This window comes from Propithecus coquereli, unplaced genomic scaffold (genome assembly GCF_000956105.1).
Source record: "Propithecus coquereli isolate 6110/MARCELLA unplaced genomic scaffold, Pcoq_1.0 Scaffold252, whole genome shotgun sequence".
In the NCBI taxonomy this organism is placed as follows: Eukaryota; Metazoa; Chordata; class Mammalia; order Primates; family Indriidae; genus Propithecus; species Propithecus coquereli.
Window position 1 is genome coordinate 3914136 of NW_012148086.1, and position 23170 is coordinate 3937305.

The window sequence follows — 23170 nt, forward strand, 5'->3', positions numbered from 1 at the left end:
ACCTTTCTGAGATTTGTGAGGAGCCCAAGTATATCATTCTCTCCACTCCCAATAGTTTCTTCCCCACACTTGCTGTGTGAAGATCCTGCTCAGAGTTTGAGGCCCCCAGTATGTTTTCATGAGAACTGGTGCAGTTCTCATGGTTCCTAGCACACTCCACCCCCAGCATTTGTCCTGATCTGGGCCCTGTTCTGTTCCCACGCTTCAGACATGGCTCCTCATGCCCCCATCTCCTCTCCTTCCCCGGGGCACCTGCACGGGCCTTCCCACTCACAACCAACCAGCAGTCACCATCCAGATTACACCAGGCCCTTCCCCAAGGTGGGCCCTCCACCTACCTCTCACCCCTGCACAATTTGTGTCAACTGAGAAAAACTATTAGGCAGCTACTACCTTGTCTCCATAATATGCCCTTCTCCCCCAAACACTGCTTAAGGCCTACCTCCTTTACAAAGCATCTCGGTAGCCCAGACCCTCCAAAAAGTTATATGCTGAAATGCTGTAGTTGTAAATATTTCACAGGCTTTCACTGGGATCCTCCTAACTGCGAAAGTGAGAACTAGCCCTGTGGCTGGCCTTTTCTAGTCCTCCCCGGCTCCAGGAAGGCCCGTGGGATGGCGCCGCGGGGATGCACCTCGTACTCCGGCTGGTTGACCACGCCCTGCGACACCAGCAGCTCAGCGTACTTCTGCAGCACAGGCTTCTGCTTGCGGATCTGCTTGTACATAAGTGGCTGCGTGAACATAGGCTCGTCCATCTCGTTGTGGCCGTTGCGACGGTAACACACCTGGTCAGAACAGCGAGACAGGACATCAGAGACCTGCCTCGTCTCTCCTATGTGATGACAACACACCTCATGCCTGCTCTGCCTCAGTTTACCTTCACTAGAAATAGGATTCTATCTGTCTTTCCTTCACACAGCAGAGCTGCTTTGACTATTAGATGAGATAAAACAAGAGCGATTTGGGCAACTACTCACAAAGCAGTCCCATGACAGCACCAGACGAGCCCAGGGATGGCCCTCCTCACTACCACAGCCCCCGCCTGGGGAGTACTCGCTGGTGCGTGTTAGCCTGAATACTCTGGAGCTAAACAAACACCTGTGTGAGGCCTGGCACTACAGATCCCTGAGGTGACTCACCGAGTCAAGCTCCTTTCCTCGGGACACAAGGGTACCGAGGGCAAGAGGGGTGGGCCAGACACTCAGCCCAGGATGTGCTGTCCCTAGAGTCACTCACCAAATCAACGACCACGTCCTTGTGGAAGGTGCTTCTCCACTCGGCTGCCACCTTGCACACGTACATGACAGCTTCAGGGTCATCTGAGTTCACGTGGAAAATGGGGGCATTTACCACTCGGGCCACGTCGGTGGGGTAGGGGGAAGAGCGGGCCATCCTCGGGTCTGTGGTGAAGCCGATCTACAAGGAACATGGCAGCCTGGCAAGACGGTACCTGGCTCGGCCAGTGCAGGGACGAGAGGGCAGAAGGCAGGGCTGGGCATAGCCTGCACTTGCCACTTGGCTACTCTGAGTAAGGGCCCCAACCAGCTATTTAAGCCTTTTTTTTCCTTCAAGTTTTGTTTGATTTTTCCTATTCTGAAAACAAAATTCACGTATGCTCAACATAGAGAATTTAGAAGAAACAGTATAAAAAATTAAAGTTACCTACAATTCTATAGGCCACTGGGTAAATATTTTGATGTTTTCCTCTCCAGACTTTTTTCTTTATATGCACATGTATATAAATAAATAAGTAAATATATATGTATATTCAAAATTCAGGATCTAATATTATTTCTATATTTTTGCACTTTATTCATTTAACACCATGAGCACTTTTTCTTTGAAAAGAAAATTTAAAGGCTTCGTAACACTCCCCACCACTTAGATGTACTAAAATTTAATTATATATTCATAATTTTATAACTTGCATTTAAAATTTTATTTTAGGAAATATTTCAAATATAAAGTATGATAAATACTACATTGCTCACCCATGAGCCCATCCATCACCCAACACGAACAAATCTCAACAGCTTCACCATATTTGTTTCTGGGCCTTTCTTATTACATTCCTGTTACAGCTAGAGCCCAACCGCACGTGGCCCTGGCCACAGGCTCCCTACCCTGAACTCAGAGGACATTTCCACGAGTTACTGTTTGTGCTTCATGTGTCCATAAACAGTATATAGTATTTTCTGAGCCTTTTTGGTAACTTAAATTTTGATATAATTTCAAACTCTTGAGAAAGCTGACAGAATACTCACTACAAAGAACTCCCATATGGTCTTCAATTAGATTCACCAACTGTTTACATTTTACCCCTTTGCTTTAATTATTCATGCTTTATCACCTCCCTTCACACACAAACACACACACACACTCCCCCCCACCTTTTTCCATAACCATTTAGGAGTCCGTTGTGGACCACCCCTATTTGCTAGGAACAAGGACATTCCCTTACCTAGCCAGACTGCAGCACTCAGCCTCACATAATTTATATAATTATCACTGACCCGCAGTCCACACATGCACTATCCTAATAATGTCTCTATAATATTCCTTTCCTTCAGTCCAGTATCCAGGCCAGGACACCATGTTGCACTTAGTGTCACATCTCTCTAGTCCCTGTTATTCTGGAAGGCTACTCCGCCTTCCTTGGTTTTTCATGGCATCGACACTTTTGAGAGTATTTCTGTTTTTAAACCATATTGGTATACAGTCTATGTTCCTTATATATGTCATCATACTCTACATACTGTACAAATCCTTTGCAGCTTGCCTTGTGTACATTTGTTTTTATGATTTATCCAGGTTGAAATGTGCAGCTCTACTTCCTTTAGCAGAACTTAGTAATGAAATGTAACTACTAAATAGTATATATATCACAGTGTATTTATCCATTCTCCTGTTGGTGGACATTTAGGTTGTTTTTAATTTGTGGTTAACATAATGTCACTGTACACATGCTTATATAAGTTTTCTCCTGCAAACACTGAGTTTATCCACAGTCTACTCCTTGGAAGGGAAAATTGAGCCATGGGCATGAGCGTTGTAAATTTTTGTAAATACTACCAAATTGTTCTCCAAAGTGGTTGTTTTACTTATACTACTTCTAGCAGCACATGAATATCCTGCATTTTCCATTTACCACATTGTGACTATTTCCCTAGAATATTAAACTTTTTAATGGTCATATAATATCCCTTCCTATGGCTTTGCCAAATTTTATACAAAGACTCTTTTGTTGTTGGACGTAGTTTGTTCCCTAATTTTGTGGTAGCACAATTTTTTTTCCTGAGACAGAGTCTTGCTCTGTCGCCCCTGGTAGAGTGCAGTGGCGTCAGCTCATTGCAACGTCAAACTCTTGGGCTCAAGCGATCCTCCTGACTCAGCTTCCTGTATAGCTGGGACTACAGGTGTGCACAACGACACTTCACCAATTTTCTTGTTTTTAGTAGAGACGAGGTCTCTTGCTCAGACTGGTCTTGAACTCCTGAGCTCAAGCAATCCTCCCACCTTAGCCTCCCAGAGTGCTAGGATTATAGGCATGAGCCACCACACCTAGACTACAAACATGGTTTTGACAAATATTCTCATACAAAAATAATTAGCATCTGATTGTTTCCTTAGGAGAGACTAAGCAATCGACTGATTATTTATTTACTGTCTCACTCTGTCACCCAGGAGAGATTTCCAGAAGGTGAATTTCTAAGTATATTCTGAGACAAACGAGAGCCTCAGCTATGCGGCCACTTCCTCTCCTGCAATAGATCTTACTGACCCCACACCACCTTGTGAGAAATGAGTCAAAGCAATTAAGAGGTAGAAAAAAAAAAAAAACAAAGCAAAACCATGGTCCTTAGAGAGGTATAAGAATTCTCTATTTATGTTAAATGGCTTTTGAATAATCTCCCTTGTCACATTGTCTAAACAAAAGATCAGAAATAGTGAGACAGTGATAAGAACATTAAAAAAATAATGTACCAGAGTCTGACACTTAAGAGAGCCTTGAACAATCTCAGCTGGTATTACAGCCAGCATCCCTATGTGGGTCTCAGCAGTCAGAGAAAGGAGAGCGTGCAACGGGAAGTTAATGATCATAATATTCCCTACTTCTAGAAAGAATACTGCTTTGAAAGCTTGAGAGCTCAGCCCCCAGCTTGCCCTCCCCCAATATCCATCACCGTTACAAGCTTCCGTGTCTTCATGCATATGAGTGGGTACACACACACACACACACACACACAATGGAAGTGAACTTTACTAGCACAGGTATCTATATGGATAGGTGTGGACACACATGAATGATGGAGGTGCACTCTAGCACAGGTATGTATATGGGCGGGTATGCACACATGTACGACGGAGGTGTACTCTACAAGCATAGGTATACAGATGGGTGGGTGTGCACACACATGTACAATGCAGGTTTAGTCTACATAGCACAAGGTGGATATGTACATATACATGGATAATGGGGGTATATACTCCAAATAATGCACTGTAACTTTTTTCCCCCTATAGGTATATTAATAACATCTCTTAGTATACTTTTGGAAGGCAGCTATGCTTCCTACTATAGCACCAATGCACTCTCTTAGTACTTTTGGTAGTGAGTGGATTAGTAGGAAGATCTCATAAAGCTGATCTGGGAGCCAAAGGGACCTTAGAACCAAAAGGCTTCTCCTCTCACCCCTGGCTGGAGGCCCATCTACTTATTCACTAGTTGTCCCAAGGAGGAGGAGTTGTTTCAAGGAGGAGGAGCCTAAAACTTCTGGAGAAGCCAGTTCCCCTGCTGGAACAGGTCTGATTGTTGGAAGGTCTTCCTTTCACTCAATTAAAATCTGCATCTTGGTAATTGTCACCCATTGGTGCTGACTCTGTACATTACATTCTTGCTACATAAATCATTTATGCTTGAAAATACCTCTCATGCTTGCCAGGAATCTTTTACCTTTTGGGCTACACATGCCCAGCTTCCTCAGTCAGTCCTTATAGGATAGTTTCCAGACACTGTGCCATCCTAACACACTCTCCTCTGGACGCAGTCCCACTTATGTTCAACCAAAATACTCGATTTTCTGTCAAAAGAAGTTAAACAAACCCAAGACCCTGTACTATATTTGTGTGATGTGATTGTTTTTCTTAAGAGATGGGGTCTCACTATGTTGCCAGGCTGGTCTCAAACTCTAGGGCTCAAGTGATCCTCCTGCTTCAGCCTCCCAAGTAGCTGGGACTACAGGTACACATCACAGCTTATGATGTGAGGGTTTTTTTTTGAGACAGGGTCTCACTCTGTTTCCCTGGGCTAGAGTGCAGTGGTATCATCGTAGCTCACTGTACCCTCAAACTCCTGGGCTCAAGCGTCCTGCTGCCTCAGCCTCCTGAGCAGCCAGGACTAGAGGTGTGTGCCACGGTGCCTGGCCAATTTTTTCTATTTTTTAGCCTCTGAGACGGAGTCTTGCTCTTGGTCAGGCTGGTCTTGAATTCCTGACTTCCAGTGATCCTCCAAACTCAGCCTTCCAGAGTGCTAGGATTACAGGTGTGAACCACTGCACCCAGCCTGTTTTTTGTTTGGTTTTGTTTTTTGAGACAGGGTCTCACTCTGCCACGGGGCTGGAGTGCAGTGGCATCATCATAGTTCACTGTAATCTCCAATTCCTGGGCTCAAGTGATCCTTCTGCCTCAGCCTCCCGAGAAGCTAAGACTACAGGTGTGTGCCACCATACTTGGTTAATTTTTAATCTTTTGTTGTAGAGACAGGTTTTTTTTTTTTTTTTTTTTTTTTTGAGACAGAGTCTCGCTTTGTTGCCTGGGCTAGAGTGAGTGCCGTGGCATCAGCCTAGCTCACAGCAACCTCAAACTCCTGGGCTCAAGCAATCCTTCTGCCTCAGCCTGCCGAGTAGCTGGGACTATAGGCACATGCCACCCTGCCCAGCTAATTTTTTCTATATATATATATTTTTAGTTGTCCAGATCATTTCTTTCTATTTTTTAGTAGAGACAGGGTCTTGCTCTTGCTCAGGCTGGTCTCAAACTCCTGACCTTGAGTGATCCACCCGCCTCGGCCTCCCAGAGTGTTAGGATTACAGGCGTGAGCCACCGCGCCCAGCCCGAGACAGGTTCTTACTATGTTGCCAGGTGGTCACAAACTTCTGGTCTCAAGTGATCCTTCTACCTCAGCTTCCCAAAATGCTGGCATTACAGGTGTGAGCCACTGCACTGGCCTATATTGTGATTTTTAAATTCAAATGTTATTAAATGATTTTATATTGCAAAGAACGAAGGTCTCAAATCAATGATGTGAAAAATTAAGAGAGAGAAGCCTAAATCAAACCCAAAGTAAGCAGAAGGAAAGGAATAACAAAGAGCAGAAATCAATAAAATAGAAAACAGGAAAATGAAAGAAGAAATGCAATGAGACCAAGGCTATTCCTGGGAAAAGGAAGATGAATCTATAGCCAGACTAACCGAGAAAAGACACAAATTATCAGTATCACGAATCAGAGAAGGGATACCACTACAGATCCCACAGACCCAGGGAAGGCAATATTAGAAACTTTATGCCCATAAACCTTACAACCTAAAGGAAATGCACAAATGTCCTGAAATTACTGGCACTCACTCAGGCATAGATAACTTGAATAGTGCTATATCTCCCTGAATTTATAGTTTAACAAAGTTCCCATGGGGACTTCTACTTCTGGAAAGTGGAGTAGATATACTTTCCCCTATTTCTCTTGCTAAGTAAAGCTAAAAACTGCAGACATCACCTGCTGAACAAACATGAAACTCTGAAGTTGGACAGAGGAAGGAAGACCAGCTAGGGACCTCAGGTCCAAGGAATGACACGGTGACGGTTCCCCACCAAGTACTAGAGAAGTGGGCAAACTGGAAACACCAACAGGCACAGGCGAAGGACCAGGGAAGAGGCAGTACAGCAAGACAGGAAATATTTAGGCAATAACTGCTCATCTGCAACCAAATATGGCAGAAAACACTGTGGCCTCACTGCCCCCAGCAAAGGCCCGGTGGGGAGCCTTGACTGATGCAGATTACATCAGGAGGCCCTCAAACCTCGCTGGCATGAGGTGGCACTGGAGGAGGCTGAGCAGGGAACTGGAACTTGCACGAGTGCCCAGCAGGAGGCCACATGGGGAACAGTAAAGAGGACCCTGTTCCTTCCCTGGCTACCACCTGCAGGGACAATGTGGTACCCCCATTCCCCACAGGACAAATGTCCAGAGGAGGCCTGCTAGAACAGAAGATACAAAAGATTCCAAGCCTAATAATGTTAATGCCCAAAATGTCCCAGTTTCATTTGAAAATCACTTGTTATACAACAACCAGGAAAATCTTAGCTTGAATGAGAAAAAGCAATCAACTGACACCAACACTGATGACACCGATGTTAAAATTATACGACAAAGGCTATAAAGCAGCCACCATGAAAACGTTTCCATGAGAATTATGAATATGACCAAAACAAAAACAAAAATAGAAAGTCTCAAGCAAAGAAATAGAAGATAGAAAAAAGAACCAAATGGAAATTTTAGAAACAAAAAATAAAAAAAACCGGGGAGGTGGGCGGGTGCTCAATGAAGGTGCTTCATAGCAGCATGTAGGAGAGAGAGGAAAGACTCAGGAACTTAAAGACAGAACAATAGAAATGACCCAGTCTCAAAAATGGAGACAAAATAGACTGGAAAAACAAAAATAAGCAGAGCCTCAGGACTATAATAAAAGACCTAATATTCCTGTCACTGGAGTCCTAGAAAGAAGAGAGAAAGAAGGTGGGGTTGGGTAAATAACGACTGAAATGAATGTCTGAAAATTTTCCACATATGTCAAAAGTCATCTACAGATTCAAGAAGCTAAATGATGCCAAGTCAATTCAATGGGGGAAAGAATAGTCTTTTCCACTGTGGTGTCGGGACAGCTGGCACCATGTGCAAAAGAATGAAGTTGGGAACCCTTCCTTGCACCATGCACAAAAATTAACTCAAAATGGATCATAAATGTAAGAGCTGAAACTACAAAACTCTTAGAAGAAAATATGAGGTAAATCTTTGTGACCTTGGGTTAGGCAAAGCCTTCTTAGATATGACACCAAAAACACAAGCAATAAGAGAAAAAACCATATAAATTAGATTTGATAAAATATAAAAACTTTTGGCCCTTTTGTTACAACAGAGGGGTCTGTTCGTTGTCTGTAGTGAACATGTCTTGCTCTTGCTCTGTAAATCTATCTTGTCCTTCCTCAATAAACTTTGTTTAAAAACAAAAACAAAAAAACTTTTATGCTTCAAAGGACACTGAAAACAGCCCAAAGAATGGGAGAATGTATTTGCAAATCATATATCTGATAGAGGGCTTGTATCCACAATACATAAAGAGCTCTTACAACTCAACAATAAGAAGATGATCCAGTCAAAAAATGGGCAAAGGATCCAAATAGAAATTTCCCCAAAAAAGATATACAAATGGCCAATAAATACATGAAAAGATACACAACGTCATTAGTCATTAGGGAAATGCAAATCAAAACCACAATGAGATACCACCTCACACCTGCTAGGATGGCCAGAATAAAAAAGATAGACAATAACAAAGTGTTGGTAAAGATGTGAAAAAATTGGAACCCTACATTTCCAGTGGGAACATATGGTGCAGTCACTTTGTCTGGGAGTTCCCCAAAAAGCTAAACATAGAGATTCCATATGATCTAGTAATTCTACTCCTAGGTATACGAGGGCTGTTTGGAAAGTGTCCAGCCACGTAACTGTTCTCATTATATTAACAATGGCTAGATACTCTATGGACCGCTCCCATATACCAAAATAAGTTAAAACATATGTAAACACAAACATTTGTAGATGAATGTTCATGGCAGCATTATTTCTAATAGCCAAAAAGTAGAAATAATCTAAATGTTTATCAATTGATAAATGGACAAATAAAAGATGGTTACAGCCATATAATAGAATATTATGCAGCAATAAAAAAGGAAAGAAATTCTGACATGCTACGACATGGACAAACCTTGAAAACATGCTCAGTGAAAGAAGCCAGTCGCAAAGGACCACATATTGTATGATTCAATTAACATGAAATGTCCAGAAGAGATAAATCTATAAAGACAGAGAGTAGATTAGTGGTTGCTTAGGGCTGGGGAGGAAGTGGTATAGGAGTGTGATAACTAAAGAATGCAGGGTTTCTCCCTGAGGTGATGAAAATGTTCTGGAATCAACTGTGGTGGTAATTGCACATATCTGTACATATACTAAAAACCACATAATTGCAGACTTTTAAAATGAGTAAATTATATGGTAAATGAATTGTATCTCAGTAAAGTTGTTAAAAAAATTTAAGCTGAGTATATCCCAAGCAGGAAAACCTAAAGAAATCCATGCCAAGACACACTGTAGTTAAACTTCTGAAAAGTAGACAAAGGAAAAAAGAAAATCTTCCCACAAAGAAAACTCTAAGCCTAGAAGTCTTTCACTGGTGAATCACAGCAAACATTTATGAAGGAAATGATACCAATTCTATACAAACTCATCCAGAAAACAGAAGAGGATGGAACATTTCCTAACATCTTGAGGCCAGCATTACCCTGATACCAAAGCCAAAGACATTACAAGCAAAAAAACTATAGACCAATACCCTTTGTGAACACAGAATTCCACATTCGAAAATCAATTAATGTACTTCACTATTAGCAAACCATATGGCCATCTAAATAGACACAGAAAAGCATGTGACAAAAATCAACATCCATTCACGACAAATACTGTCCAAAAATTAAGAACAGAAGGGAATTCCCTTATCTTGGTAAGGGACATCTACAAAAACCATACAGCTAAAATCATGCTAACACTGAACACTTGTTTTCAAAAACAGGTAACAAGGAAATGATGTCCACTTTCAGTCACTTCAACATGGCGCTGTGGTTCTAGCCGGTGCAATAAGAAAAAGAAACACAAAGCACAGACAAAGATGGATTGGAAAGGAAGAAATATAACCATCTCTATTTGAAACCACGTGATTGTCTATATAAAAAAATCCCAAAGAATCTTAAAAAAAAAAAAAAAAACCTATTAGAACTAATAAGTGGCTCCTCAAAAAGTTAAAAATAGAACGATCACATGATGCAGCAATCCCACTTCAGGGTATATACCCAAGAACTGAAAGCAGCGTCTTGAAGAGATATCTGGACACCTATGTTCACAGCAGCATTATTCACAACAGCTAAAATGTGGAAGCAACCCCAGTGGCCACTGACAGATGAATGAATAAGCAAAACGTGGTATATTCATGCAATGGAATATTACTCAGCCATAAAAAGGAGATTCTGACACATGTTATGACACGGATGGACCTTGAAGACATCATGCTCAGTGAAATATGCGAGGTACAAAAGGACAAATCCTGTATGATTCCATTTATATGAGGTCCCTAGAGTAGTCAAAATCATAGAGACAGAAAGTAGAAGGGTGGGTGCTAGGGGCTGGTGGGAGGGGAATGGGGCGTTAGTGTTTAATGAATATGGAGTTTCTGTTGGGGATGATAAAGTTCTGGAGCTGGAGGATGGTGATGGTTGTATTTAATGCCACTGAATTGTATACTTAAAAATGGTTAAGATGGTAAATTTTGTGTATTTTATCACGATAAAAAAATTGAAAAAAAAATATAGTTCAATAGTGGGGTTGTTTGTTTTTAAGACTTGTCTCTTTCCTTGGTATTTGTTCAAGTCTTCCTAATACCACTCCTCGAAGGAAAGTAGATCAAATACTAACTATATCATTTACTTCAAGCAAGCTATTCAATCTCGCTGCTCCTCAATTTTTTCTTTTGAAAAAAGGGAATAATACCACCCAGTGCATGGGTAACAACCCTATAAATTAAGTTAATGTGTACGATGTGTCTGATTCAGTGTCTGCCACATAGTAGGCACTTAGTAAGTGGTAGCTTTTACCATATTATATGTTATATTCATACTTGATAATGTTCTTACCCTCTTTTAGTATCTGACGTTTTACATTTTGTTTATTATGCAGTGATCACATTTACTTGAAATTTCCCCTTTTCCTTCTCTACTTTTTTTTCTCCTATTGTAGAGACAGGGACTCACTCTGTTGCCCAGGCTGGAGTGCAGTGGCCCGATCACAGCTTGCTGCGACCTCTAACTCCTGGGCTCAAGTGATCTTCCCTGCCTCAGCCGCCTGAGTAGCTGAGACTACAGACGCATGCCATCAAGTCTGGCTAACTTTTAAAAAATTTGTTTTTTTTTTTTTTTTTTGAGACAGAATCTCACTTCGTTGCCCGGGCTAGAGTGAGTGCCGTGGCGTCATCCTAGCTCACAGCAACCTCAGACTCCTGGGCTCAAGCGATCCTCCTGCCTCAGCTTCCCAAGTAGCTGGGACTACAGGCATGCACCACCATGCCCGGCTAATTTTTTCCATATATTTTTAGCTGTCCAATTAATTTCTTTCTATTTTTGGTAGAGACAGGGTCTTGCTCTTGCCCAGGCTGGTCTCGAACTCCTGAGCTCAAACAATCCGCCCGCCTCGGCCTCCCAGAGTGCTAGGATTACAGGCGTGAGCCACCGCACCCGGCCTAAAAAATTTTTTTGTAGATACATATGGGGTCTTACTATGTTGCTCAGCTCTCAGGCTGGTCTCAAACTCCTGGGCTCAAGCGATCCTCTTGCCTCAATCTCCCAAAGTGCTGGGATTACAGGCGTCAGCCACTGTGCCCGGCCCATCTCCTCTACTTCTTGTTGGGACAGCTGTATCTATTTCTCTGTCCTCCTCTGATCCATTCTGCACGTAGCAACAAATCATTATAATCAACCAGTATCCTGTCACTTCCTTGCATCAGTCCCTCCAATGGCTTCCCAATGCAACTGGAGCTTTTTTAGGCTGATGGTCAATACGAGGGAGAACTGCCATTAGCTGTCGTGATCTTGTCCACTCCCTCAGACACTGGGACCTCTTTCCTGCCTCGATCCGGGGCTCCCCACCATTGCCTGCTTGAACTTCGTGTCTCCACATGCACATCAAATTCTCAGAAAGGCATTTGCTAACTAAATCAACATCTCGTAGACCACCTCCCTTGATCTCTTCCCTTCAGGGGATTGTCTATGAGCCGCCTGGCCCTGCACTAGACTATGAGCTCTGTGAGGGTGGGGAGCACACCGTTGCTCTGCCTGGTACCAAGCACAGCACCTACAGTTAAAGGGCATCAGAATATTTGTTATAGAAGTTCACATTCATAGACGAGATGCACCCTCAGACGCGGCTGGCAGGACGACGCAACAGGCGATACTACCAAGTGCGGGCAGAAATACTTACAAGAATGCTCATCACAGCATTATCAAAAACTAGAAAATGAGAATCCTAAGTCTACTTTATGAAACAAAATATCATGGACATTTCTATTAATATCATTAAAAGGCATGTAACGACATAAGCAAACACTGTGGTAAGCAAGCATGGACACAAAGTGAGCACGCAGAACCCAGTTTCTTAGAAAAGGAGAATAGCCATCTGCATGCCTGTTGGGCTAGAAGAAAACATTGTATTATAAAACAGTAACACCATCTTAAGTAATGTAATGAAAATCTTTCCACTTTAAAAAAATAGTTTTCTGTGTAGTCCGAGTTTTTAATGATATATTTTTATAATCAGAAAACAACGAATGTGCTAAATGACTCAGAGATGTTGCGATAAGTAAGAATCACGTAAGCGGCAAACCCTCTTCTGGCTGGTATGAGGTACCTGGTTGTTGACGACCACGTGCACAGTGCCATGCGTCGTGTAGGACGGCAGGTCGCTGAGGTGAAAGGTCTCGTAGACGATGCCCTGGCCAGCAAATGCAGCGTCTCCGTGCAGCAGGATGGACATGACCTGCAGACACCAAAGGAGACCCCCAAATCCAACATATCTTAATCACCAAGTCCACAGGCAAACAGAGGAAATGAGTCATCATTTCTTTCAAAAAATAATTTGTTCTGAGATAATTTCAAACATAGAAAGAAAGCACAGCAGTACAAAGGACCTCCAGCTCCCTCCTCCGAGTCCAATTTGCTAGCGCCTTGGTGTGTCTTCTCCACACCTACACGCCCCACCATCCTGCCATCATTGTCCATTTTGAGCATAGGAGGCATAGCACATGTCGCTCTCCAACATGACCACCCAGACCCTGCCCTCAGCTGCCGTATCTCTTCAGCTCCTCCAACCTGTCCTGTCTTCCCACCTTCACACCCCGACAGGCCTCGGGGACTCACGCGGGAAGGACACACCACGTTAGCTCAGGTTAACTCTGGTCACCTGGGCAGGCCGCTGTCTGCCATTCTCCCTGTAACTCGCCATTTTCTCATTTTCTCCTTGGCAGTGGGTGCAGTGGTGGTATTTTGTGAGGAGAAACTTTATTTTCTGCTCCTCCTCAAGCCTGCACCCCAGCCTCAGGGCCACTGACAACTCCACCAGAATCAGCCCCTCAGGTGGTTGACGGGTGGCAAACACCGATTTCCGTTACTCCTGCATTTATTAGTTGGCATTCTCTGCAAGGAAGAACTTTCCTTCCTGCTCCATTTGTTTATTCATATTAATATGGACTCATGGTTCCTATTTTATTCAATAGTTTGTATGTGACTCATTAATATTGTTGGTAATTCTGAAGCTCACATTGTTCCAAAATTGGCATGGCATGGCAGCTCCTTCCAGCAGCCTCCCGTGTCCTCTGGACAGGTCCCCATCACTCATAAGCACTTCCTTGCTTTCTGGCGCAACAGAGCATTGCAGCTTCACGTTATGCTGTCCCTGCCCAGCACTGGAATCAGCCGTTTCTCTAAGGAGCCTGGTTCCCCTAATGGAGGCTGGCATTAAGACCCATATTTGTGTGTTCATCGCTACTAGGATATCATCACTTCTAGGCCCATTCAGCACAGAGCTAGAAAATACGTGTGCTATGCTTGTGCACACACATACAGGGCTATTTCTGTTTGTCTGTGTGTATATAATAAAACTGTAAGTTCATACTGATACCTCCAAATTCCAATCCAACACTTTCCCGAGCCACCTCCTTCCATACCTATAAATATCTCCCACACTGCAAGACACTCTGTTCCCACTGCCTTCAACATGTTTACCTATTTGCTCCGTACCCTCAGTGCCCCAACCCTGAGAGCCCCCACACCTCCACTCCTTGGATACACAGCCTACGCCGCTTCAAACCCCTTGTCTTAGTCAGGGTTCTCTGGAGTGAAGAAGCAACAGGGTGGCAGGGGAAGGAGAGAGAGAATGATTCATTTTTAAGGAATTGGGCTGGCAAATTCAGACTCTGGAGGGCAGGCCAGTATGCTGAGACCCAGGGAGGAGCCGACTCCGCAGCTTGAGTCCAAAGGCCGTCTGCCAGTAGAATTCCTTCTTCTTTGGGGATCTCAGTCTATTTTTCAAAGTCTTTGAACCAACTGGATGAGGGCCACCCATATCATGGAGGCTCATCTGCTTTACTGAAAGTCCACTGGTTTAAATGTTAATCATCTAAAAGATGCCTTCACAGCAACATCTAGACAGGTGTTTGGCCAAACACCTGGGCACCGTGGCTGGCCAAGCTGACATGACGTGAACCCTCACACCCTCTCTCACACTGCACACCTGGCCTGTGGGCCCGCTGACCTGTGCCTCCGAGTTCCCATCACCACCCTGGTCCTCACCACTGTGCTGAGTCCTCCCTGCCAGAAGGGAAGGTCCATGATTTGCTTGTCAAGGACAAAACCCAGAATTCTTTTTAAACGGAACTGCACACGTCCTGCCTTTTGGTGGATGTGACGGATGTCCACTAGGACAGAAGGACACAGGCACAAGAGTCTGTTATGCTCAGGGGACCCCTGGGAGGGGTGCACAGCTTTGCCATGATACCCAGACTGGTTGCCTTGTTGAGTGTAGAAGCCACTGGTTTTAAGTCACTGATATTTCATTTTTTCCTGATCCCCAGTGTGTCATTTCTTCCTGCAGGTACGTTTCCGTACAATCTCAGTCTCTTGCTGCTGGGCCCTTGGAGTTAGTCTCCTCGTCATGCGATTTTTCTTGATCTTCTCGTGACATCATATTGTGACCATCTCGCCATACTGCAGGGAGGTAACTGGCTGCAGAAATCACCTCTCATACGTGTGGGGAATCTCTTTGTGTCTGACAGCCTGACCCTGATGGCCTGACTCGTACCTCTGGCAGCGGCAGGTCTTCTCTTTGCTGTAGGTTGCACCGCTGCACTGAGGAAATGCTTTCACAAATATCCCAAAGGCCACATTTAACACTGAGCCAAACTGGGTCAGTTTCACAGTCACACATGAGATTGTGGGATGACCTCAGCTGCACTTACAGAAAGTATGTTAATTTTTCACAAATGCTGACAGTTATGTAACACACACTCCGCTCCCTGAATTCTGGATTTAACAGAAATGAAAGCATTCCCTAGGGATGTCAGAAGAGCAGCAAGAACAGGCAGAAGGCTGAGGCTGCTGCTGATCCCACTGAGGACATGCAAGGGCTTGGGGCAAAGTGAGGGGGTGGCTCAGAAAGAGGGACTGGCAGCTGTCCACCTGTCCACACTGGGACAAGGGTAACCATGTGACCACTTGGTGTGTGCGGACAGGAAAACAAAGAGACTGACAGCCCAGACTTGGCTACATGCAGATTTGCGACCAAATAGAGGCTAGCCAACCTCCCTTGTCCTGGCATCTCACAAAAGGACCAATTACTGTGACCATTTGCAGCAATTTTAAATATACTTTATTGCTGTTTCTCTAATTATTTCATTTCCTTTTGGGAAATTTCCAGTATTGTAAGTATTATTCAAGTGAATTTTTGTCCATAATTTATAAATGCAGAAGTCATCCAAAATTTTCTGTAACCTTGTTCCACTAGTCAGCCCTAAAACCCTGGGCAAGCATCCTAGCCAGGGGCGGCTGAAATCCCAGAGGCACTGGTCACGCCAGTGCTGGTTTCCCCCTACCTTCCTCACACTCTCTCTTAGCACCAGCCTCTCCCAGACACCCAGTGTTGTTGTTGGTCTTGGGAACTGACCGCACATCCCCCCCAACAGAGCTGAGGCCTGTCTGCATCTACTTGGAGTTTCTGTGGCACTGTCCCAGTCCCTGAACTTGATGTTGTGGAGTGACCTCTGTCTGTGTCCCCATGGGTCACATTCGTTCTTCACAGCAAGTACCGATCAATGCAAGGATCATTTCCTGCTCTCGATGCACCCCCAGCCTGGACTTTATCACCTCTGGTGGCGGTTTCCCTTCTGCTAATCCTCTAAGCATAATACTAGTAGATTGACAGTACTTTAAATTATAGAACCCAGGAAACCAACAATTAGCTCCACCTCTAAAAAAGACCTAATCTCTCTCCAGGACCCGGCTGGGAGGCTGGACCGTCCTGCTCTGCATCCCCAGTTCACCCTTCACCTTCAGAGAATGTTTTCCCTTCCCACCTACCTAAATCCTGCCATTTCTCTAGGACAACAACCACCTGCTCCGCTGACGAGGGGCGTGACTGCCTTCTATCCCACGTCCGGCTCTAACCCACACCCACACATACCTCTTCTGAAGCTCTTCACGGCTAACTCTGCGGTTTCCTATCATACTGTACATGTTCTATTAGCTTCCTTACATATGATCTTTTTTTAAAAAAGAACAAGAGACCCTTGAAAGCAGGTTGGTGATGTCTCCTTTGTACATTCCCCAGAACACACATGAGACATTATAAATATTTGTTTTTTCTGATTACTTGATGTTTAGGTCACCATTAAGTAATAAGAACTATACAATTTGTTATAGACAGAATTCTATCTTGGGGCTAAATAAGGGCAAATGGTTACAACCCACTGAGGATTTTCATACGTGGGCAGACTGACATGCTAACCCTCACCACTCACCACCACACAATCGGAAATGCCGAAGCAGGACCCCACCCACACCTGGGGCCTGTGCCTGTGCCTCCATCTTTTTTTTTTTTTTGAGACAGAGTCTTGCTCTGTTGCCTGGGCTAGAGTGCCATGGCGTCAGCCTAGCTCACAGCAACCTCAGACTCCTGGGCAATCCTCCTGCCTCAGCCTCCCAAGTAGCTGGGACTACAGGCATGTGCCACCATGCCTGGCTAATTTTTTTTATATATATACATATATATTTTTAGTTGTCCAGATCATCTCTTTCTATTTTTTAGTAGAGACGGGGTCTCACTCTTGCTCAGGCTGGTCTCGAACTCCTGACCTTGAGCGATCCACCTGCCTTGGCCTCCCAGAGTGCTAGGATTACAGGCGTGAGCCACTGCGCCCAGCCCTCCATCTCTTAACGGCGCTGTGAACTCCTGCCCCTGCCAGCAGTGAGCCCGTCTTCCTGACATCTCTCAGTGCCACAGCTTCTCCTTCAGGCTTACCCACGCCTTTTCCTTACAAAGATAATCCTCTTTTTCAGCGGAAACAGCTCTCTGTCCACCAATGGCAACCGCAAACCTGACTCCTCCACAGACGTATGAAGGCAAAAGCAAGCTCCCCACCTAGTTCTGGGGATTACTACTTTGGAAGAAGGCACATTTTTAAGTAGGGCCATTTTACTGTTACTCTTTTAAGTTTGTTTAGAATATTTTTTAAACTCCAGACTTGTAACACCACGGCCTCTGAGCTGTATCAGTGACCGGAGCTCCGTCCTGGGATGTGGGGCCACAGGGACCTGCGCACAGGCCTCTACCAGGGCCTTACCTTTTTCCCTTCAGTGTCCCCACAGTAAAACTGCTCAGCTTTTGTCTTGCCCATCACCACAGGGTCAGCGGCCTCGAGGTGGGAAGGGTTGGCCACCAGGGACAGCGTGATGTTCCTGTCCGTCACACGGTTGATTCTGCGGTGGTACATGCCCAGGTGGTACTTCACGTCTCCAGAGCCCTGACGGGGTAAACAGGGGAGATGTGCACTCTCCATGACGGCCCTCTTGTGTGGGATTTCTGCGTTCAGGACCCCGCTACCGAAGAATGGGAATGCCTTTGCCCAGGATCATTCCCGCCCAGGGCCTGGGGAGACATTCAGCCCCTTGGCCAGAGGGGACATCCCTGTGCCCAGACAGGGACTGTGGGGCCTCTGACTAGGAGATGGGCCACCGCTATCTCTCTTGTTCCAACGTTGAAATCCTTCCAAGGAAGGCCATCTATAAACGGTACAGAAGAACCGAGCCCCTGGCACGTGGTTCTGAGAAACAAGCGGAGCCAGGGGGCCTTGTGTAGGCTGAGAATATGCCGCATGTGTCTCTACACAGGTGCCTCACCTCATCAGCTGCCTCCAGCTTTGAATCGAACTGACAGAAAATCTGCTCCAGCTCCTTCCTGATGACATTTGCGAGCACGTTCAGCCGCCCCCTGGGACATATGGGCGGGGAGGTGGGGTGAGCAGAGCCCAGGTCATGACTCCCAGACGGCAGGCAAGGCTGCTCTCAGCCCCTCCCCTCACCCAGGACATGGCGTCGCCTCTCTAAGAATAGCTGTGACCTGGAGCTGATGTGGGCACCAAGTCCCTGCCCACTGGGCACCCAAGGACACAATGTTTTGGGCAGTAGAAAGTGCACAAGTGCTATGAGCCCGCAGCCTCCTCAGCCTCCCCCTACTCTGTGTGTCTCCCCCTATTCCCAAGGTCTTGGCCTTCCTTTTAATGTCAGGGAGCAGATGTTCCTCCAGGTTAGACCCCAACAAGGGCATCAGGATTTAGCTACTATAAAAAAAATGCAGTGTAAGGCCAAACACCAGTAGCTGTTACAGTGACTCTGCAGAGTCCTCCAGAGGCGGGGGGTTCGAGAACTCCTGCAAAACAAGACACCTTCGCATATCCCACGAACCCAGGTTCACAACTGGCACCAGAGGAGGGAGCGGCTGCTCACCCAGTGCCCCCACCCAGGGCCTCTAACGAAGCCCACAGGTATGGCAGGACGCCGGGCGGGGAGTGCTCCTGGTGGTACCTGTGAGGCATGCCCATGATCACGTAGTCCACTCCATTCTCACTCGACTTGTCGATGATGGTCTTAAGGGCAGGGATCAGCACCTCACAGCCTTCCAGACCAAAGCGCTTCTCAGAGGACCACTTCCGCTGCAGGAACTCCTCAAACCTGCATGGGGAACAAGCCACCTTGAAGAGTAATGTCACCACAGCCAGTCCCAAAGTCACACTTTGCTGAACAAGAGGGGGCTCCGGAGGCTGACTCTACTTGCCTGGTCTCCCTTCACAAGCGCGTGGTTACAGCCATGCCCCACCACACCTACCCCTCAGCCGACGGGCTGCACATACGCCCAAACAACACAGATGGGGTTACTGCTTCCCTGGGAACATGTGCCCCGTGACCCTGGGCCAGACTCATACCTGGTGGACCTCACGAGCCTGGCCAGCAGGGTCCGCTTCTCCTCATTTGTGAACTGCATGATCCCGGGGGTTTCAAACTTCTGCCGGATCCACTGGCACTGCTCCAGGTCGTTGATGAACATGAACTCCACCCCAATGTGCTGGCAGTAGGCCATCTATTCCACACAGACATACACAGGCAAGGGGGACTTCTAAACAAGCCTGGCTGAATGAAAAGTGCTGACTGCTCATGAGCGAGAAGGCAGGGGAGGGGCAGGGCAGGAGCAGGGGGGTTCCTTCTCAAATCCTCCTGAGCCAGGTATGACCAAGAGATCAGAAATAGGTGGCAGGTCGAGGCTCTCCTCACAGGGCCATGAAGTCCTTCCTTCAGGAACCGGAGTCACGACTCATACCGAACGCCCAGCCCTCCAGAGGCCAGGCCAAGAACAACCAGTTCCACTCCGTTACCTTCACGGCAAGAAGCATAGGCCATATCAGCTGTGGGGCTAAGTCCCTCTCCAGGGAAGGCGGGCTGTCCTTCAGGTCGGACCTGTGCCCAGCGTCCCTAACAGGAAAGGCCCATGTGTTGCTCAAAGGCCATTTAAGATTTATAGGATTTTTAACTACTTTTTTTTTTTGAGATAGGGTCTTGCTCTGTTGCCCAGGCTGGAGTGCAGTGGTGTCATCATAGCTACTGCAATCTCAAACTCTTGGGCTCTAGCAATCCTCCTGCCTCAGCCGTCCAAGTAGCTGAGACTATAGGCATGAGCCACCACACCCAGTTAATTTTTCTGTTTTTTTGTAGAGAGTCTCACTATGTTGCCCTGGCTGGTCTTGAACTCCCAGCCTCAAGTGGTCCTCCCAAAGGAGACCACCTTGGTCTCTCAAAGTGCTAGGATTATAGGCACAAACCACTGTGCCTGGCCAACTTCTACTTTTTAATAACTGACTGTTCTCAGCAACGAAGAAGCAGGACGGCCCACATGACAAAAGTCAGGGTCCTGAGCAGACCAGTATGTCTGGTACTGTGTCCACACCCCACGGCTCAGGAGAGGAGGGGACAACAGCTCTGCAGGGTTCAGGGGAAGAAACAGGAAGAGAAGAGCAAGGTGCCATGAGTAAGTGGAGACTGGGCTCTCAGAAATCCATTTCAGGGCTGCCCTCTGCCCAGCTCTCCTGCGAAGGCCCATGGTGCCACCTGCACAGCTGTCCTCGAGGACCAGAACAAGGGTCTGAAAGCAAACTCTGAGTCAGCACAGAGTAAAAAGGAGAGGGGCCCTGATGTGGCCAACAGAGACACTTTAAAGACCCCGGAGATGCCTTTAACTGTCTTCACAACAGCCACCGCTGCCAGAGTACTCAGCAGCGTTAGGTCCTGCTCAGCAGCTCCTGTCTGTGGCCTCATTTGGTTTTCACAACAGACAAGGACACCAGCCTGCAGGGGCAGTTAAAGGACGTGCCAGAACTGAGCGAGATCAAGTCCCTGTTCTATGCAGAGGGCGGTTGGGCCATCCTGCACATGGGCTACGTGATCACGAAATGGAGCAAACTTTGCCTGAACTCAAAATCATGGCCAACCACAACACTCTAGTTATCATCCTAGTCAACAGAAGGAAAATCTTGCTTAGAAATAAAAAGAGAAAATGCTGCTGGGAAAGACCCTGGTATTTTTATTAACCCCTGCAATGATTTGGATGTCTGTCCCCTCTAAACCTCATGCTGAAATTTGATCCCCAGTGCCGGAGGTGGGACCTAATGGGAGGTGTTTTCCTCGTGGGGGCAGATCCCTCACAGATAAATGCTCTCCCTCAGAGGTGAGCTCTCACTCTATTATTTCTAAGAGCTGGTTGCTAAAAATAGCCCGGCACCTCCAGGCCAGGCCCCTGCTTCCTCTCTCGCCATGTGGTCTCTGCACACACACAGGCTCCCCTTTGCCTACCTGGCAGCAGCCTGGGGCTCTCACTGGATGCGGGTGCCCAATCACAAGTTTTCTAACCATAAGAATCATAAGACAAATAAACTTTTTTTCCTCTATACATTACCCAGCCTTAGGTTATTTCTTTATAGCAACACAAAACGGACTAGGATAACCACAAATCATATTTCCCAATGACATCAAAGATGATAAAACTGGGAACTTCTAAATTAGATCATAAGAAGTCCACAAACAGTGTGCATTAGCCCCCTGTCCCTAACTTTAGAGCCAACATCAGTCTACTGTCTCATTTCACCTTTACAAACATTTAGGGAGCCACAGTGCCTGTCTACTGACCAGCAGAAGAAAGCACATTTTTGCAGAAACCTGTTCAAGAAGACATGGCCCAGTGCCAGAGAGGCTGTTCACATGAACCTGCAAAGAGGACCCACCCCTCCTTGGGTCCATGTCAGAGTTGCAAACCCAGTCACTGGCTGTCCTAGTCCTAAGTGACTCACTAGGGAGGGGGTGACCCTTCCTTTCATGACTACTGCTGTCCATGATTGCAGAGGTGGCAGAACTATGTTGCCAAGGCTCTGCCCATGCCTCTCCTTTTTACACCTGACAGGGGCAGAATTTCTATTATTGAACAATTAAAAGCCCAGCGGAAACTGTTCGGTTAAAAACTCTAGAAATTGGCATCTTTCCAACATTATCTGCATTATGTTAGCTATTAACTTGGAGACGTAGTTACTGGCCACTGGATCATGTCTTGTTTTTCCTATTCTTGGCTCTATCTCAAGGATAAAAGGGCAGAAAGTTTTAGGGATTGATTCTTAGTTTCTCTCTCTAGAGACAAATTTCAGGAAGCCAAGAAGTCACACTTCCTCTAACTTCTAAAAGAGCTCCAAGTTGACCACTATGTCACGTGACTAATAGCTTAAGTTCTGTCTGATTATACCAATCTAACACATACACACATAAAGCATAAGTAAAGCACCGCCATTAGGCAAGGTGCTGAGGAGTTTATGTAAATGTCTGTAAACTGTTTTGAGAATGGGGTCTTCTATGCTGGGGCCACTCTGGGGATAGGAGTGGTTATGAGTCAGGCCTTCAGGGGTCCAGGTCCAACTGTCCCAGACAATAAGAGCCAATTCCAGGGCTCTAGCATCAGCTGGGCTGAAAGGGAGGCAGCCCTTCAACACGCTGTGCAGGCTCTAAACCCCTTCACATGACAGAATCGGGACTACTTGGGATTCAAGATTCAGAGAGGAAGTTAGGCACAGGGGACATCAGCACCCCTGCCCCGATTCTGCTCTTTGGGAAGAAAAGTGCTGAAGGGGCCACTGAGGAGACACTGTGGCCTGCTACAGAGACGGTGACCCCAGGGGAGCTTTCCAACGATGAGCTGCTGGGCTCCCCACCGGGGACCCCTGAGATGAAGGGTGCAGTGCCGAGTCAGCTCAGTGCAGGCTGGTCTCATCAGATGGCTGTCCTAACACGATCAGATAAATAGGATATACACCGAGGGAATGGGGTGAGACACACAAGCAGCTAAGTAATGTGGGGGCAGGGCCACTTGGAGAAGGACTGTCCACACGGAATGCTGTTTGTGGGGGTCTAGGCAACACGAGAACTTCTAGATCAGCAGCATCCAACGGAAACATAATGTGAGCCACATAACACAAGTTAAGTTTTCCTTACAGAAACAGATGAGATTTATTTTCCTACTCGGGCTGGGTGCGGTGGCTCATGCCTGTAATCTTAGCACTCCGGGAGGCCGAGGTGGGAGAATTGCTTGAGCTTAGGAGTTTGAGACTAGCTTGAGCAGGAGCAAGACCCCATCTCTACCAAAAAGACAAGAAAAAAA

The 23170-nt window shown here is 46.1% G+C and overlaps 1 protein-coding gene across 2 annotated transcripts in view; it reads right to left on the reverse strand.

The window, feature by feature from the left end:
- The window catches only part of OGDH (oxoglutarate (alpha-ketoglutarate) dehydrogenase (lipoamide)), an 89069-nt gene that overhangs the window by 10380 nt on the left and 55519 nt on the right, over positions 1 to 23170 (reverse strand). For both annotated transcript variants that reach the window (XM_012646935.1, XM_012646936.1), the window contains 7 exons: positions 19407 to 19561; positions 19009 to 19155; positions 18325 to 18415; positions 17769 to 17948; positions 12785 to 12913; positions 1239 to 1418; positions 635 to 787 (listed from right to left, as the gene is read on the reverse strand). In XM_012646935.1, the coding sequence (XP_012502389.1) occupies positions 635 to 787; positions 1239 to 1418; positions 12785 to 12913; positions 17769 to 17948; positions 18325 to 18415; positions 19009 to 19155; positions 19407 to 19561 (1035 nt within the window). The remainder of the gene's footprint in view (positions 1 to 634; positions 788 to 1238; positions 1419 to 12784; positions 12914 to 17768; positions 17949 to 18324; positions 18416 to 19008; positions 19156 to 19406; positions 19562 to 23170) is intronic.